The sequence below is a fragment of the Leuciscus leuciscus genome, assembly GCF_965113295.1.
Source record: "Leuciscus leuciscus genome assembly, chromosome: 19".
Lineage (NCBI taxonomy): Eukaryota > Metazoa > Chordata > Actinopteri > Cypriniformes > Leuciscidae > Leuciscus > Leuciscus leuciscus.
The window spans coordinates 141,798-160,000 of NC_138743.1; the positions used below are offsets into that span (position 1 = coordinate 141,798).

Consider the following 18,203-nt stretch of genomic DNA (forward strand, 5'->3'; position numbering starts at 1 on the left):
GAGTGACTTCAGGTGCGTTTAACTGACAGTGAGTGACTTCAGGTGCGTTTAACTGACGGTGAGTGACTTCAGGTGCGTTTAACTGAAGGTGAGTGACTTCAGGTGCGTTTAACTGACAGTGAGTGAGTGACTTCAGGTGTGTTTAACTGACAGTGAGTGAGTGACTTCAGGTGCGTTTAATTGTCGGTGAGTGACTTCAGGTGCGTTTAACTGACGGTGAGTGACTTCAGGTGCGTTTAACTGACGGTGAGTGACTTCAGGTGCGTTTAACTGACAGTGAGTGACTTCAGGTGCGCTTAACTGACAGTGAGTGAGTGACTTCAGATGCGTTTAACTGACGCTGAGTGACTTCAGGTGTGCTTAACTGACAGTGAGTGACTTCAGGTGCGTTTAACTGACAGTGAGTGAGTGACTTCAGGTGCGTTTAACTGACAGTGAGTGAGTGACTTCAGGTGCGTTTAACTGGTGGTGAGTGACTTCAGATGCGTTTAACTGACAGTGAGTGACTTCAGGTGCGCTTAACTGACAGTGAGTGAGTGACTTCAGATGCGTTTAACTGACGCTGAGTGACTTCAGGTGCGCTTAACTGACAGTGAGTGACTTCAGGTGCGTTTAACTGACTGTGAGTGAGTGACTTCAGGTGCGTTTAACTGACAGTGAGTGAGTGACTTCAGGTGCGTTTAACTGACGGTGAGTGACTTCAGGTGCGTTTAACTGACGGTGAATGACTTCAGGTGCGTTTAACTGACAGTGAGTGTCTTCAGGTGCGTTTAACTGACGGTGAGTGACTTCAGGTGCGCTTAACTGACAGTGAGTGAGTGACTTCAGGTGCGTTTAACTGACAGTGAGTGACTTCAGGTGCGTTTAACTGACAGTGAGTGAGTGACTTCAGGTGCGTTTAACTGACAGTGAGTGTCTTCAGGTGCGTTTAACTGACGGTGAGTGACTTCAGGTGCGCTTAACTGACAGTGAGTGAGTGACTTCAGGTGCGCTTAACTGACAGTGAGTGAGTGACTTCAGGTGCGTTTAACTGACGGTGAATGACTTCAGGTGCGTTTAACTGACAGTGAGTGTCTTCAGGTGCGTTTAACTGACGGTGAGTGACTTCAGGTGCGTTTAACTGACGGTGAGTGACTTCAGGTGCGTTTAACTGACGGTGAGTGACTTCAGGTGCGTTTAACTGAAGGTGAGTGACTTAAGGTGCGCTTAACTGACAGTGAGTGAGTGAGTGACTTCAGGTGCGTTTAACTGACAGTGAGTGACTTCAGGTGCGTTTAAATGACAATGAGTGACTTCAGGTGCGCTTAACTGACAGTGAGTGACTTCAGGTGCGTTTAACTGACAGTGAGTGAGTGTCTTCAGGTGCGTTTAACTGACGGTGAGTGACATCAGGTGCGCTTAACTGACAGTGAGTGAGTGAGTGACTTCAGGTGCGCTTAACTGACAGTGAGTGAGTGAGTGACTTCAGGTGCGTTTAACTGACGGTGAGTGACTTCAGGTGCGTTTAACTGACGGTGAGTGACTTCAGGTGCGTTTAACTGACGGTGAGTGAGTGACTTCAGGTGCGTTTAATTGACGGTGAGTGACTTCAGGTGCGTTTAACTGACAGTGAGTGACTTCAGGTGCGCTTAACTGACAGTGAGTGAGTGACTTCAGGTGCGTTTAACTGACGGTGAGTGACTTCAGGTGCGTTTAACTGACGGTGAGTGACTTCAGGTGCGTTTAATTGACGGTGAGTGACTTCAGGTGCGCTTAACTGACAGTGAGTGAGTGACTTCAGGTGCGTTTAACTGACGGTGAGTGACTTCAGGTGCGTTTAACTGACGGTGAGTGACTTCAGGTGCGTTTAACTGACAGTGAGTGACTTCAGGTGCGCTTAACTGACAGTGAGTGAGTGACTTCAGGTGCGTTTAACTGACGGTGAGTGACTTCAGGTGCGTTTAACTGACGGTGAGTGACTTCAGGTGCGTTTAATTGACAGTGAGTGACTTCAGGTGCGCTTAACTGACAGTGAGTGAGTGACTTCAGGTGCGTTTAACTGACAGTGAGTGACTTCAGGTGCGCTTAACTGACAGTGAGTGAGTGACTTCAGGTGCGTTTAACTGACGCTGAGTGACTTCAGGTGCGCTTAACTGACAGTGAGTGACTTCAGGTGCGTTTAACTGACAGTGAGTGAGTGACTTCAGGTGCGTTTAACTGACGGTGAGTGAGTGAGTGACTTCAGGTGCGCTTAACTGACGGTGAGTGACTTCAGGTGCGTTTAACTGACGGTGAGTGACTTCAGGTGCGTTTAACTGACGGTGAGTGAGTGACTTCAGGTGCGTTTAATTGACGGTGAGTGACTTCAGACAGTGAGTGACTTCAGGTGCGTTTAACTGACGGTGAGTGACTTCAGGTGCGTTTAACTGACAGTGAGTGACTTCAGGTGCGCTTAACTGACAGTGAGTGAGTGACTTCAGGTGCGTTTAACTGACAGTGAGTGACTTCAGGTGCGCTTAACTGACAGTGAGTGACTTCAGGTGCGTTTAACTGACAGTGAGTGAGTGACTTCAGGTGCGCTTAACTGACAGTGAGTGAGTGACTTCAGGTGCGTTTAACTGACAGTGAGTGAGTGACTGTCACTGTGAGTGACTTCAGGTGAGTTTAACTGATGGTGAGTGACTTCAGGTGCGCTTAACTGACAGTGAGTGAGTGAGTGACTTCAGGTGCGTGACTGACAGTGAGTGTCTTCAGGTGCGTTTAACTGACGGTGAGTGACTTCAGGTGCGCTTAACTGACAGTGGGTGAGTGAGTGACTTCAGGTGTGCTTAACTGACGGTGAGTGACTTCAGGTGCATTTAACTGACAGTGAGTGAGTGACTTCAGGTGCGTTTAACTGACAGTGAGTGTCTTCAAGTGCGTTTAACTGACAGTGAGTGACTTCAGGTGCGCTTAACTGACAGTGAGTGACTTCAGGTGCGTTTAAATGACAGTGAGTGACTTCAGGTGCGTTTAACTGACAGTGAGTGAGTGTCTTCAGGTGCGTTTAACTGACAGTGAGTGACATCAGGTGCGCTTAACTGACAGTGAGTGAGTGACTTCAGGTGCGTTTAACTGACGGTGAGTGACTTCAGGTGCGTTTAACTGACGGTGAGTGACTTCAGGTGCGTTTAATTGACGGTGAGTGACTTCAGGTGCGTTTAACTGACGGTGAGTGACTTCAGGTGCGCTTAACTGACAGTGAGTGAGTGACTTCAGGTGCGTTTAACTGACGGTGAGTGACTTCAGGTGCGTTTAACTGACGGTGAGTGACTTCAGGTGCGTTTAATTGACGGTGAGTGACTTCAGGTGCGCTTAACTGACAGTGAGTGAGTGACTTCAGGTGCGTTTAACTGACGGTGAGTGACTTCAGGTGCGTTTAACTGACGGTGAGTGACTTCAGGTGCGTTTAACTGACGGTGAGTGACTTCAGGTGCGTTTAACTGACAGTGAGTGACTTCAGGTGCGCTTAACTGACAGTGAGTGAGTGACTTCAGGTGCGTTTAACTGACGGTGAGTGACTTCAGGTGCGTTTAACTGACGGTGAGTGACTTCAGGTGCGTTTAATTGACAGTGAGTGACTTCAGGTGCGCTTAACTGACAGTGAGTGAGTGACTTCAGGTGCGTTTAACTGACAGTGAGTGACTTCAGGTGCGCTTAACTGACAGTGAGTGAGTGACTTCAGGTGCGTTTAACTGACGCTGAGTGACTTCAGGTGCGCTTAACTGACAGTGAGTGACTTCAGGTGCGTTTAACTGACAGTGAGTGAGTGACTTCAGGTGCGTTTAACTGACGGTGAGTGAGTGAGTGACTTCAGGTGCGCTTAACTGACGGTGAGTGACTTCAGGTGCGTTTAACTGACGGTGAGTGACTTCAGGTGCGTTTAACTGACGGTGAGTGAGTGACTTCAGGTGCGTTTAATTGACGGTGAGTGACTTCAGACAGTGAGTGACTTCAGGTGCGTTTAACTGACGGTGAGTGACTTCAGGTGCGTTTAACTGACAGTGAGTGACTTCAGGTGCGCTTAACTGACAGTGAGTGAGTGACTTCAGGTGCGTTTAACTGACAGTGAGTGACTTCAGGTGCGCTTAACTGACAGTGAGTGACTTCAGGTGCGTTTAACTGACAGTGAGTGAGTGACTTCAGGTGCGCTTAACTGACAGTGAGTGAGTGACTTCAGGTGCGTTTAACTGACAGTGAGTGAGTGACTGTCACTGTGAGTGACTTCAGGTGAGTTTAACTGATGGTGAGTGACTTCAGGTGCGCTTAACTGACAGTGAGTGAGTGAGTGACTTCAGGTGCGCTTAACTGACAGTGAGTGAGTGAGTGACTTCAGGTGTGCGTGACTGACAGTGAGTGTCTTCAGGTGCGTTTAACTGACGGTGAGTGACTTCAGGTGCGCTTAACTGACAGTGGGTGAGTGAGTGACTTCAGGTGTGCTTAACTGACGGTGAGTGACTTCAGGTGCATTTAACTGACAGTGAGTGAGTGACTTCAGGTGCGTTTAACTGACAGTGAGTGTCTTCAAGTGCGTTTAACTGACAGTGAGTGACTTCAGGTGCGCTTAACTGACAGTGAGTGACTTCAGGTGCGTTTAAATGACAGTGAGTGACTTCAGGTGCGCTTAACTGACAGTGAGTGACTTCAGGTGCGTTTAACTGACAGTGAGTGAGTGTCTTCAGGTGCGTTTAACTGACGGTGAGTGACATCAGGTGCGCTTAACTGACAGTGAGTGAGTGAGTGACTTCAGGTGCGCTTAACTGACAGTGAGTGAGTGAGTGACTTCAGGTGCGCTTAACTGACGGTGAGTGACTTCAGGTGCGTTTAACTGACGGTGAGTGACTTCAGGTGCGTTTAACTGACGGTGAGTGACTTCAGGTGCGTTTAACTGACGGTGAGTGAGTGACTTCAGGTGCGTTTAATTGACGGTGAGTGACTTCAGGTGCGTTTAACTGACGGTGAGTGACTTCAGGTGCGTTTAACTGACAGTGAGTGACTTCAGGTGCGCTTAACTGACAGTGAGTGAGTGACTTCAGGTGCGTTTAACTGACGGTGAGTGACTTCAGGTGCGTTTAACTGACGGTGAGTGACTTCAGGTGCGTTTAATTGACAGTGAGTGACTTCAGGTGCGCTTAACTGACAGTGAGTGAGTGACTTCAGGTGCGTTTAACTGACGGTGAGTGACTTCAGGTGCGTTTAACTGACGCTGAGTGACTTCAGGTGCGCTTAACTGACAGTGAGTGACTTCAGGTGCGTTTAACTGACAGTGAGTGAGTGACTTCAGGTGCGTTTAACTGACGGTGAGTGAGTGAGTGACTTCAGGTGCGCTTAACTGACGGTGAGTGACTTCAGGTGCGTTTAACTGACGGTGAGTGACTTCAGGTGCGTTTAACTGACGGTGAGTGAGTGACTTCAGGTGCGTTTAATTGACGGTGAGTGACTTCAGACAGTGAGTGACTTCAGGTGCGTTTAACTGACGGTGAGTGACTTCAGGTGCGCTTAACTGACAGTGAGTGAGTGACTTCAGGTGCGTTTAACTGACAGTGAGTGACTTCAGGTGCGTTTAACTGACAGTGAGTGACTTCAGGTGCGCTTAACTGACAGTGAGTGACTTCAGGTGCGTTTAACTGACAGTGAGTGAGTGACTTCAGGTGCGCTTAACTGACAGTGAGTGAGTGACTTCAGGTGCGTTTAACTGACAGTGAGTGAGTGACTGTCACTGTGAGTGACTTCAGGTGAGTTTAACTGATGGTGAGTGACTTCAGGTGCGCTTAACTGACAGTGAGTGAGTGAGTGACTTCAGGTGCGTGACTGACAGTGAGTGACTTCAGGTGCGTTTAACTGACAGTGAGTGTCTTCAGGTGCGTTTAACTGACGGTGAGTGACTTCAGGTGCGCTTAACTGACAGTGGGTGAGTGAGTGACTTCAGGTGTGCTTAACTGACGGTGAGTGACTTCAGGTGCATTTAACTGACAGTGAGTGAGTGACTTCAGGTGCGTTTAACTGACAGTGAGTGTCTTCAAGTGCGTTTAACTGACAGTGAGTGACTTCAGGTGCGCTTAACTGACAGTGAGTGAGTGACTTCAGGTGCGTTTAACTGACGCTGAGTGACTTCAGGTGCGCTTAACAGACAGTGAGTGACTTCAGGTGCGTTTAACTGACAGTGAGTGACTTCAGGTGCGTTTAACTGACGGTGAGTGACTTCAGGTGCGTTTAACTGACAGTGAGTGACTTCAGGTGCGCTTAACTGACAGTGAGTGAGTGACTTCAGGTGCGTTTAACTGACAGTGAGTGACTTCAGGTGCGTTTAACTGACAGTGAGTGAGTGACTTCAGGTGCGTTTAACTGACAGTGAGTGTCTTCAGGTGCGTTTAACTGACGGTGAGTGACTTCAGGTGCGCTTAACTGACAGTGAGTGAGTGACTTCAGGTGCGTTTAACTGACAGTGAGTGACTTCAGGTGCGTTTAACTGACGGTGAGTGACTTCAGGTGCGTTTAACTGACGGTGAGTGACTTCAGGTGCGCTTAACTGACAGTGAGTGAGTGAGTGACTTCAGGTGCGTTTAACTGACAGTGAGTGACTTCAGGTGCGCTTAACTGACAGTGAGTGAGTGACTTCAGGTGCGCTTTACTGACGGTGAGTGACTTCAGGTGCGTTTAACTGACGGTGAGTGACTTCAGGTTCGTTTAACTGACGGTGAGTGACTTCAGGTGCGTTTAACTGACGGTGAGTGAGTGACTTCAGGTGCGTTTATTTGACGGTGATTGACTTCAGGTGCGTTTAACTGACGGTGAGTGACTTCAGGTGCGTTTAACTGACAGTGAGTGACTTCAGGTGCGCTTAACTGACGCTGAGTGACTTCAGGTGCGTTTAACTGACAGTGAGTGAGTGACTTCAGGTGCGTTTAACTGACAGTGAGTGACTTCAGGTGCGCTTAACCCTCTGAGGTCTGAGCTGTTTTCTGGGCTATGGAGGTGTTCTGACATGCTCTGACATTTGTGTTTTTTTCTGTTACTAGTGACATTTTCATGGCTAAAGTCTGATTACACTGTATTCAGCACAAACTCTGCTACAATAATATATCAGCAGCATGTATGTAAAAGTTTGTAGTTTTGAGATGACATTTATGCGTGGTTTGTGAAAATACAAAAAAAAATTCTCACTGAAATAAGGCCATGAAACCCATACTGATTATTTCTTCACAAGACTTTTGAAAATTGTATGACATAGCCTAGAATATTTGCTCCAAAACTATGTGAAAATCACCCTGACTGCTCATTCAGATAAGACAATATATTGATTTAAAATTTCTAAGACGTGTTTTGTGTGACAAAGCCATATGCGAAAAGGCGTGATCATTTCATGAATATGTAAGGTTTTAACACCTGAGAAAGACAAAGACACTCCCCTAACTGCCCTATTAGGAGCGATCAGGCCCTGTCATTCAGAGCAACCTTGCACAAAGAATGAGGAGATTTAAAAAAGAATGGCTTTTAGATTGTTTGGATTTATTTACAGCACAACACAATCCAAAAATACAAATGACAAAAGAGCACATTGAAAACAATGATCCAAAGACAGAGACCTTTGTGCCATTCCTAAAAACATTGTACATACCTTTAATTTCCAAGGTGTTTGATTTTCACTTTACCATGTTCATGTACAGAGACTCATGTGAATGTTGAAGTCAGCAGGACTCAGTGGCATCTGGTCCCTGAAAAGAAAAAAAAAAAAAAAACTGTGAACATAATGATATCAAGAGAAACTATAGGGCTGCACGATTTTGGGAATAGATTTTAGATTTTTCTGGTTAAAATTTCTTTTTAAAATTCACAGAATACACACACACACACACGTTTCCAACAATATATAATGAACACCAGGTTTGTTGTGCCTTGTAGGCATAGGCTACGCAGTGCTGCATAAAATAATAACAATAAATTAAATCTTCCAAAAGATTTCAAGAACAACTACGCTAGAGAAAAATATATTGATTATCATATGTTACTTCAAATGTTTCCATTCGTTATGATGATATGAAATGAGATAATAGTAAAAACATAAAGCCTAATGTTTGGTGCATTTTTCCTTTCAAACGCAATCGCGCTCCAAAATATGATACATTAAAACCCACAGCGCGCTCCAAAATATGATACTCAAACCCACAGCGCGCTCCAAAATATGATACATTCAAACGCCATCGCGCTCCAAAATATTAAACATTATGGTTATACATATCTATGTTTGAGCAGATATCCACAAACAGTATTTATCAGGAAACACGGGTCTAAATAGTATAATATTCACCATATACAGTATCTAGCAACAGTTCAACTGCAATGTGAAGTTTATAAAACAATACCATAAACTAATAAGTAAGAATTTCTTACCTTACATCTTTCTTGTCTTCAAATCGCGTTCTTCTTCTTCTGAGTTAAATCCAATGTAAGCTCAGACGTGTCTTCCAAACTCGACGAAAAGCAGAGACTTGTGAAGTTTTTTGGTGTTTTGTGTTTGAGGTAACGAGGGCGTTCGCGTCCCATGTGGAGATTTGCATGTGAATCTCTTTTGCGCGAGTGGGCGTGTCGAATTAAAAAGTAATTAGCAAGCGTTTGAGATACTGGACATCCTGTTGGTTTTATACAAATTACTTAAACAGAGAATATTTGTTTTCAGTTTGAATCCGATCATTTAAAAGTACACACTTAAATGTGTATAAAGGTGTATGGCTCATAAATGTGTGAGAAGTATTCGTTGAGTTTTGTTTCAGTTTATAGACGTGCTCAAGAAAAAAAAGTTCACCGCGACGGAGAGGCAGAACGCACACCCTGTTTATTTTCTTTATTTTACAAAAGCACAATGTTTTGATTTGATTGTAAGTGGACACATACAAAAGTAGAAATATCACAGATTATTTTTTTATATTTCTTTTTTCTGTATAACCATAAATGACGGAGTAATTTAAGTTTATGTTGCTGCTATGTGAAAAAAATCCAGCAAAAACGCGGGGGCGCGTTTCTCGACCTCAGAGGGTTAACTGACAGTGAGTGAGTGACTTCAGGTGCGTTTAACTGACAGTGAGTGAGTGACTTCAGGTGCGTTTAATGGACAGTGAGTGAGTGACTTCAGGTGCGATTAATGGACAGTGAGTGACTTCAGGTGCGTTTAACTGACAGTGAGTGAGTGACTTCAGGTGCGTTTAATGGACAGTGAGTGAGTGACTTCAGGTGCGTTTAACTGACGGTGAGTGACTTCAGGTGCGTTTAACTGACGGTGAGTGACTTCAGGTGCGTTTAACTGACAGTGAGTGAGTGACTTCAGGTGCGTTTAACTGACAGTGAGTGAGTGACTTCAGGTGCGCTTAACTGACGGTGAGTGACTTCAGGTGCGCTTAACTGACGGTGAGTGACTTCAGGTGCGCTTAACTGACGGTGAGTGACTTCAGGTGCGCTTAACTGACGGTGAGTGACTTCAGGTGCGCTTAACTGACAGTGAGTGAGTGACTTCAGGTGCGTTTAACTGACAGTGAGTGACTTCAGGTGCGTTTAACTGACAGTGAGTGACTTCAGGTGCGTTTAACTGACAGTGAGTGAGTGACTTCTTGTGCGTTTAACTGACAGTGAGTGACTTCAGGTGCGTTTAATTGACAGTGAGTGACTTCAGGTGCGTTTAACTGACATTGAGTGACTTCAGGTGCGTTTAACTGACGGTGAGTGAGTGACTTTAGGTGCGCTTAACTGACAGTGAGTGAGTGACTTCAGGTGCGTTTAACTGACAGTGAGTGAGTGACTTCAGGTGCGTTTAACTGACGGTGAGTGAGTGACTTTAGGTGCGTTTAACTGACAGTGAGTGAGTGACTTCAGGTGCGCTTAACTGACAGTGAGTGAGTGACTTCAGGTGCGTTTAACTGACAGTGAGTGAGTGACTTCAGGTGCTTTTAACTGACAGTGAGTGAGTGACTTCAGGTGCGCTTAACTGACAGTGAGTGAGTGAGTGACTTCAGGTGCGCTTAACTGATAGTGAGTGAGTGAGTGAGTGACTTCAGGTGCGTTTAACTGACGGTGAGTGAGTGATTTCAGGTGCGTTTAACTGACAGTGAGTGAGTGACTTCAGGTGCGCTTAACTGACAGTGAGTGAGTGACTTCAGGTGCGTTTAACTGACAGTGAGTGAGTGACTTCAGGTGCTTTTAACTGACAGTGAGTGAGTGACTTCAGGTGCGCTTAACTGACAGTGAGTGAGTGAGTGACTTCAGGTGCGCTTAACTGATAGTGAGTGAGTGAGTGAGTGACTTCAGGTGCGTTTAACTGACGGTGAGTGAGTGATTTCAGGTGCGTTTAACTGACAATGAGTGACTTCAGGTGCGCTTAACTGACAGTGAGTGAGTGACTTCAGGTGCGTTTAACTGACAGTGAGTGATTTCAGGTGCGTTTAACTGACGGTGAGTGACTCGTTTAACTGACGGTGAGTGAGTGACTTCAGGTGCGTCTAACTGACGGTGAGTGAGTGACTTCAGGTGCGTTTAACTGACGGTGAGTGACTCGTTTAACTGACGGTGAGTGACTTCAGGTGCGCTTAACTGACAGTGAGTGACTTCAGGTGCGTTTAACTGACAGTGAGTGACTTCAGGTGCGTTTAATGGACAGTGAGTGACTTCAGGTGCGTTTAACTGACAGTGAGTGAGTGACTTCAGGTGCGCTTAACTGACAGTGAGTGAGTGACTTCAGGTGCGTTTAACTGACAGTGAGTGAGTGACTTCAGGTGCGTTTAACTGACAGTGAGTGAGTGACTTCAGGTGCGTTTAACTGACGGTGAGTGACTTCAGGTGCGCTTAACTGACAGTGAGTGAGTGACTTCAGGTGCGTTTAACTGACAGTGAGTGACTTCAGGTGCGTTTAACTGACAGTGAGTGACTTCAGGTGCGTTTAACTGACAGTGAGTGACTTCAGGTGCGTTTAACTGACGGTGAGTGACTTCAGGTGCGCTTAACTGACAGTGAGTGAGTGACTTCAGGTGCGTTTAACTGACAGTGAGTGACTTCAGGTGCGTTTAACTGACAGTGAGTGAGTGACTTCAGGTGCGTTTAATGGACAGTGAGTGAGTGACTTCAGGTGCGTTTAATGGACAGTGAGTGACGTCAGGTGCGTTTTACTGACAGTGAGTGAGTGACTTCAGGTGCGTTTAACTGACAGTGAGTGAGTGACTTCAGGTGCGTTTAATGGACAGTGAGTGACTTCAGGTGCGTTTAACTGACAGTGAGTGAGTGACTTCAGGTGCGTTTAATTGACAGTGAGTGACTTCAGGTGCGTTTAACTGACAGTGAGTGACTTCAGGTGCGTTTAACTGACAGTGAGTGAGTGACTTCAGGTGCGCTTAACTGACGGTGAGTGACTTCAGGTGCGCTTAACTGACGATGAGTGACTTCAGGTGCGCTTAACTGACGGTGAGTGAGTGACTTCAGGTGCGCTTAACTGACAGTGAGTGAGTGACTTCAGGTGCGTTTAACTGGCAGTGAGTGATTTCAGGTGCGTTTAACTGACGGTGAGTGACTCATTTAACTGACGGTGAGTGAGTGACTTCGGGTGCGTTTAACTGACTTTGAGTGAGTGACTTCAGGTGCGTTTAACTGACGGTGAGTGACTTCAGGTGCGTTTAACTGACGGTGAGTATCTCGTTTAACTGACGGTGATTGAATTCAGGTGCGTTTAACTGACGGTGAGTGACTTCAGGTGCGCTTAACTGACAGTGAGTGAGTGACTTCAGGTGCGCTTAACTGACAGTGAGTGAGTGACTTCAGGTGCGTTTAATGGACAGTGAGTGACTTCAGGTGCGTTTAACTGACAGTGAGTGAGTGACTTCAGGTGCGCTTAACTGACAGTGAGTGAGTGACTTCAGGTGCGCTTAACTGACAGTGAGTGAAGGACTTCAGGTGCGTTTAACTGACAGTGAGTGAGTGACTTCAGGTGCGCTTAACTGACAGTGAGTGAGTGACTTCAGGTGCGTTTAATGGACAGTGAGTTACTTCAGGTGCGTTTAACTGACATTGAGTGACTTCAGGTGCGTTTAACTGACAGTGAGTGAGTGACTTCAGGTGTGTTTAATGGACAGTGAGTGAGTGACTTCAGGTGCGTTTAATGGACAGTGAGTGAGTGACTTCAGGTGCGTTTAATGGACAGTGAGTGAGTGACTTCAGGTGCGTTTAATGGACAGTGAGTGACTTCAGGTGCGTTTAACTGACAGTGAGTGAGTGAGTGACTTCAGGTGCGTTTAACTGACAGTGAGTGACTGACTTCAGGTGCGTTTAATGGACAGTGAGTGACTTCAGGTGCGTTTAACTGACAGTGAGTGAGTGAGTGACTTCAGGTGCGTTTAACTGACAGTGAGTGACTGACTTCAGGTGCGTTTAACTGACGGTGAGTGACTTCAGGTGCGTTTAACTGACAGTGAGTGACTTCAGGTGCGTTTAACTGACAGTGAGTGTCTTCAGGTGCGTTTAATTGACGTTGAGTGACTTCAGGTGCGTTTATCTGACGGTGAGTGACTCGTTTAACTGACAGTGAGTGACTTCAGGTGCGTTTATCTCACAGTGAGTGACTTCAGGTGCGTTTAACTGACGGTGAGTGACTTCAGGTGCATTACCTAACCCTAACCCCTCCGCGTGAACCGGTGTCTGAAACGCTCATCTAATCACGACATTCCTATTGGCCAGCGACAGCCTATGATGTCACTACTACTGCGACCCGGAAGTATATGTGACCCTGGACCACAAACATAGACAGTATATAAACTGGACACAGCGACCCCATTGGATTCAACGGAGACAAGTGAAGTCAATTAGAAGCACTTACTTCCTGATGGTCGAGCGTACTGCGCAGACTCAAACTGAGCTTGACGACGTAGATGTGACGTGAGCAACCCGTCTGTCTTCTAGTAGAGTTGTGCCAAGAGAAATCTGAATCATTCCCTTCCGAATCTTGCAGAGACGGAAAGTGTGAGTAGGAGCTGTCCATGAGCTAGGAGCAGGAGAAACTTTTGCTAGGTATTCTGATTAATTACTTTTTCATTTTGCCTCCACGTCCCCCCGATCGCCCGCGAGCTTCTCCTCCTGTCCATACGGTAATTCTCTACTGTGCGACAGAGAGTCGCGTGGTTATGACGCAATCGTTAGCCTATTTTTACAAAAACTGCTTCTACGGGGCCATAACGTAAGATACAAGGTAATGGAGCCTTTTATACATTTTCGTGTTTCTTTAGAAATAAATAATGGACAAATAAATAATGGACAAATGGAGTCTTTAAACGCCTCAGATGTAAAGTTATTCGCTGTCAAAGTGACGCCAAATTGAATGGGAGTCAATGGGATGCTAACAGCAGGTGATGGTCCGCTAGCCAATGGCGGCGCCCGGGGAAACTTCAAAATAATATGAAACCCTGCCCCCCTGACCACAAAACCAGTCACATGGATACATTTTTTGAAATTGAGATTCATACATCACCTGAAACAATAATTAATAAATGAATAAATAAGATTTCCAATCTAAACATTGAGAAAATCTCCTTTAAAGTTGTTCATTTATGTTCGTGATTGTGCTGCATTCACTCACAAAAATAAATGTTTTATATAATTACGGTAGGAAATGTACAAAATATCTTCTCACCAGATACATACTGATGATGATGATGATCATTGGACTTAAACATTATAAACTGTGTTGACAAACATTGTGGACTAACACTTTTGTTGTCGAATAGACGTTTGGTGTCACACGGCCTGCTGCGCGGCCCTGCAATGGCATGTGTGTTTGTGCGTGTGTGCGCATGTGCGTGTGTGTGTGTGTGTGTGTGTGTGTGTGTTTGTGATTGAGTGTGTTTGTGTGTGTTTGTGATTGAGTATGTTTGTGTGAGTGCATGTAAGAATGTGTGTGTTTGTGATTGAGTGTGTGTGTGTGTGTGTGTGTGTGTGTGTGTGTGTGTGTGTGTGTGTGTTGTTTAAGTGCTGTACAGTTGCCAGGCGTGTCTGTGTCTCTATGACGACAGGCATGTTCTCTGAGTCTGAACACGCTCAGTTCTTCTCTTAGTTCATTTAGCTGAATATTTTTCAGGGTTCACACTGAAATTACATGACTGTTCCAGTCGTCTATGATTCTGGAATAAGATCTCTTTAAACTAGATAAAACCCGATAAAAGCTTGACTTAATTAGAAATGATTTGCTGACTTTTTAAGCTCTAGAAATAACTTTTTTCCCTCAAACATCAGAGAATTCTGGCTCTTCAATCAAAATGACAGCAGAATTAAAATAAGAAGTATAATTTCGTTTTTTATCTTGATGTTGGTTTTAAGTGTTTCTCTCTCTCTCAGTCCAGCTGAATCAGCGAGATCCGCTAGCAACGGTTTGTGCCGCAGTTATAACCCCGTAGAGTCAGACTGACAGGTGAAGGCTAGTGTTTGAGCGGTTGAGTTGAGGATCAGTTTAGTCATGCTGAGAGTGGGTTTCCATCGGTATATTTACACACTCTGGACAGACATGAAGGTATGACCGTTTTTGATTATTATATGTCGTAGTTTCATCTGGTTGAAGCTTGATTTAACACTAAGACCGTCTTGGTTTTCTGTGAGCCGTTGGTAACAGTCCAGGATGCACATGGGAATTTCCAGTCCTAGAAAAGACCATTAAAACCATGGATATTTTAAAGTATAATGTAGATTCTAGTTCTCTGTTGGTTCATTATGAGTTCTATAAAATATTAGTAAATATGATACTCCAGTCATCATAAATGAATGATTCACCCTGAAAATGACCCGTTCCACGTTCATGATCATCATCGTCATGGTTCAGTTCGGTCTTTCTCACGTCTGCTGTGGTTCACCTGTAGATCTGTATGTGTTTTAATGTTTGTCTTCTGATTGGTGCAGGTGAATGGAGGAGGTGATCTGGTGTCAGAGGTCACGACTGACCCGAACCCGGCGGTGGCACCAGAGAACGGGCTGAACCACGACAGCGTCTCACCCAAACCCTCTGTGGTCAGTCAGCAGACTCCATCCTCAGGTGTGTGTGTATGTGTGTGTCAGCAGACTCCGTCCTCAGGTGTGTGTGTGTCAGTCAGCAGACTCCGTCCTCAGGTGTGTGTGTGTGTGTGTGTGTGTGTGTGTCAGCAGACTCCGTCCTCAGGTGTGTGTGTCAGTCAGCAGACTCCGTCCTCAGGTGTGTGTGTGTCAGTCAGCAGACTCCGTCCTCAGGTGTGTGTGTGTGTCAGTCAGCAGACTCCGTCCTCAGGTGTGTGTGTGTGTGTGTGTGTGTGTGTGTGTGTGTGTGTGTGTGTGTGTGTGTGTGTGTGTGTGTCAGCAGACTCCGTCCTCAGGTGTGTGTGTCAGTCAGCAGACTCCGTCCTCAGGTGTGTGTGTGTGTCAGTCAGCAGACTCCGTCCTCAGGTGTGTGTGTGTGTGTGTGTCAGCAGACTCCGTCCTCAGGTGTGTGTGTCAGTCAGCAGACTCCGTCCTCAGGTGTGTGTGTGTCAGTCAGCAGACTCCGTCCTCAGGTGTGTGTGTGTGTGTCAGCAGACTCCGTCCTCAGGTGTGTGTGTCAGTCAGCAGACTCCGTCCTCAGGTGTGTGTGTGTCAGTCAGCAGACTCCGTCCTCAGGTGTGTGTGTGTGTGTGTGACCAGTGTCCAGCGCCATCATCAGCTCATTGTCTCTCTGTGTGTTTCAGGGTCGCTCAAACCCTCTGTGAGGCCTGAGGACGTCGTTCAGAGTGTTTTAACAGGTATGGCTCGACAGTGTGTCACGGTTTGATCTGATCTCAGATGTTCAGTGGTTCAGATGATCAGATCACCAGAGACGGATGTTTATCCAGGTGTAAACGATGATTAGAGCTCCTCAAATACTTCCTTACACTGATTTAAGCTTTATTTCCACAGTGCTTTATACAGTACAGATTGTTTCAAAGCAGCTTCACAGTAATAAACAGGAAAATAACAGAATCAATTAAGCAAACGTCATCAGATATGAGACACATTCAGATTCAGCTCTACAGAATGAATGAAGTATTTATATAGCGCTTTCATATGTACTACTGTACACCGCTTTACAATCATATCAGGGAATCTCTCCTCAACCACCACCAGTGTGCAGCATCCACTTGGATGATGCGACGGCAGCCACAATACAACGGCGCCAGTGCGCTCACCACACACCAGCTATAGGTGGAGAGAGGAGAGAGAGTGATAGAGCCAATTCAATGTAAGGGGATTATTAGGAGGCCATGATTGGTAAGGGCCAATGGGTGGAATATGGCCAGGACACCGGGGTTACACCCCTACTCTTTACGAGAAGTGCCATGGGATTTTTAATGACCACAGAGAGTCAGGACCTCGGTTTTACGTCTCATCCGAAGGACGGTGCTCTCTGACAGTATAGTGTCCCCGTCACTATACTGGGGCATTAGGACCCACACAGACCACAGGGTGAGCGCCCCCTGCTGGCCTCACTAACACCTCTTCCAGCAGCAACCTGGTTTTCTCAGGAGGTCTCCCATCCAGGTACTAACCAGGCTCAGCCCTGCTTAGCTTCAGTGGGCAACCAGTCTTGGGCTACAGGGTGATATGGCTGCTGACATATAAAGACAATAGAGTCATTATTCAGAAGCTTATGTGTATTTTGCAAATGTATTTGTTGCAAGTGTAATTCTTTAATTCATTCATTAAATTATATATATATATATATCCACACACAATGTTGCCAAAAGTTTTGGGACGTCTGTCTTTACATGCACATGCAACTTTATTGACATCCCATTCTTAAAACGTAGGGTTTAATATGGAGTTGCTCCACCCTTTGCTGCTATAACAGCTTCAGCTCTTCTGGGAAGGCTTTCCACAAGGTTTAGGAGTGTGTTTATGGGAATTTTTGACCATTCTTCTAGAAGTGCATTTGTGAGGTCAGGCACTGATGTTGGACGAGAAGGCCTGGCTCTCAGTCTCACTCTAATTCATCCCAAAGCTGTTCTATTGGGTTGAGCTCAGGACTCTGTACAGGCCAGTCCAGTTCCTCCACACCAAACTCCTCATCCATGTCTTTATGGTCCTGCTTTGTGCACTGGAGCGCAGTCATGCTGGAACAAGAACATCCCCAAACTCTTCCAACAAAGTTGGGAGCATGAAATTGTCCAAAATGTCTTGGTATGCAGAAGCACTCAGAGTTCCTTTCACTGGAACTAAGGGGCCAAGCCCAACCCCTGAAAAACAACCCCCCACCATAATCCCCCCTCCATCAAACTTTACACTTGGCACAATGCAGTCAGGCAAGTGCCGTTCTCTTGGCAACCACCAAACCCAGACTCGTCCATCAGTCTCCACTAATCTAGAGTCCAATGGCGGCTGCTTTACACCACTGCATCCCACGCTTTACACCACTGCATCCCACGCTTTACTTTACTGCATCCCATGCTTTACTCCACTGCATCCCACGCTTTACTCCACCAGAGCATGTGAGCGGAGTGGAGCGGGCGGATCTTGGACAGAGCGCAGAGCGGCAATTTCAAAAGGACGGAGCGTCGCACTATTTCCCGCTCCAATTCCGCTCCGCTCACGCCACGCATCAGTCAAAAAATGCGCCATGAAGAACAAAAAACATATATAGGCATAGCCGTCGCACTGGACTATAAGTCGCATTTATTTAGAAATTTGTTTCACACAAAAAAAACTAAAACAATGTTACAGAGGGGACAGTTCTCCGTTACGGACGTGAGCGCTCTGACAGCGGCACTAAAAGACTGCTTTAAAACTTTCACTGAGACCTCAAACAGAAAGCACAAAGCCTGTCTTTAAATTTAATTTCGTTTTGTATTAATTGTATCTTAATTTTGATCAGTGTTTCATCAACCAATTTTCTGGATTTAATAAATAAGTAAATATATTAGATAATCATGACACGAAGGCGCCGGCGGGTGAACCTGGAGTTTGTCTCATAAATGAACCGAAACTCAGCGTATAGCCTACTTGCCTGACAGACCTGAGACATATATATAAAGCCTGAAATGTCTACTTTTAAACAGAACAATTCAAAACGAAAGAAAACAGACTGCTCTCTTGAATCCGTATGAAATGTGCATTTCTCTCTGGGGCGTTCAATACTGCGAAGATCGCGAGTCAGCATCTTTCCAGCCACAGACATAAAAAAAAATGGTTTA

At 45.8% G+C, this 18,203-nt stretch overlaps 1 protein-coding gene across 1 annotated transcript in view; it reads left to right on the forward strand.

The window, feature by feature from the left end:
* Positions 1 to 18,203, forward strand: part of plcb1l (phospholipase C beta 1-like) — a 163,319-nt gene that overhangs the window by 117,363 nt on the left and 27,753 nt on the right. Inside the window, exons 25-26 of the mRNA XM_082147359.1 lie at positions 14,932 to 15,064; positions 15,726 to 15,779. Coding sequence (XP_082003485.1) covers positions 14,932 to 15,064; positions 15,726 to 15,779 — 187 coding nt within the window. The remainder of the gene's footprint in view (positions 1 to 14,931; positions 15,065 to 15,725; positions 15,780 to 18,203) is intronic.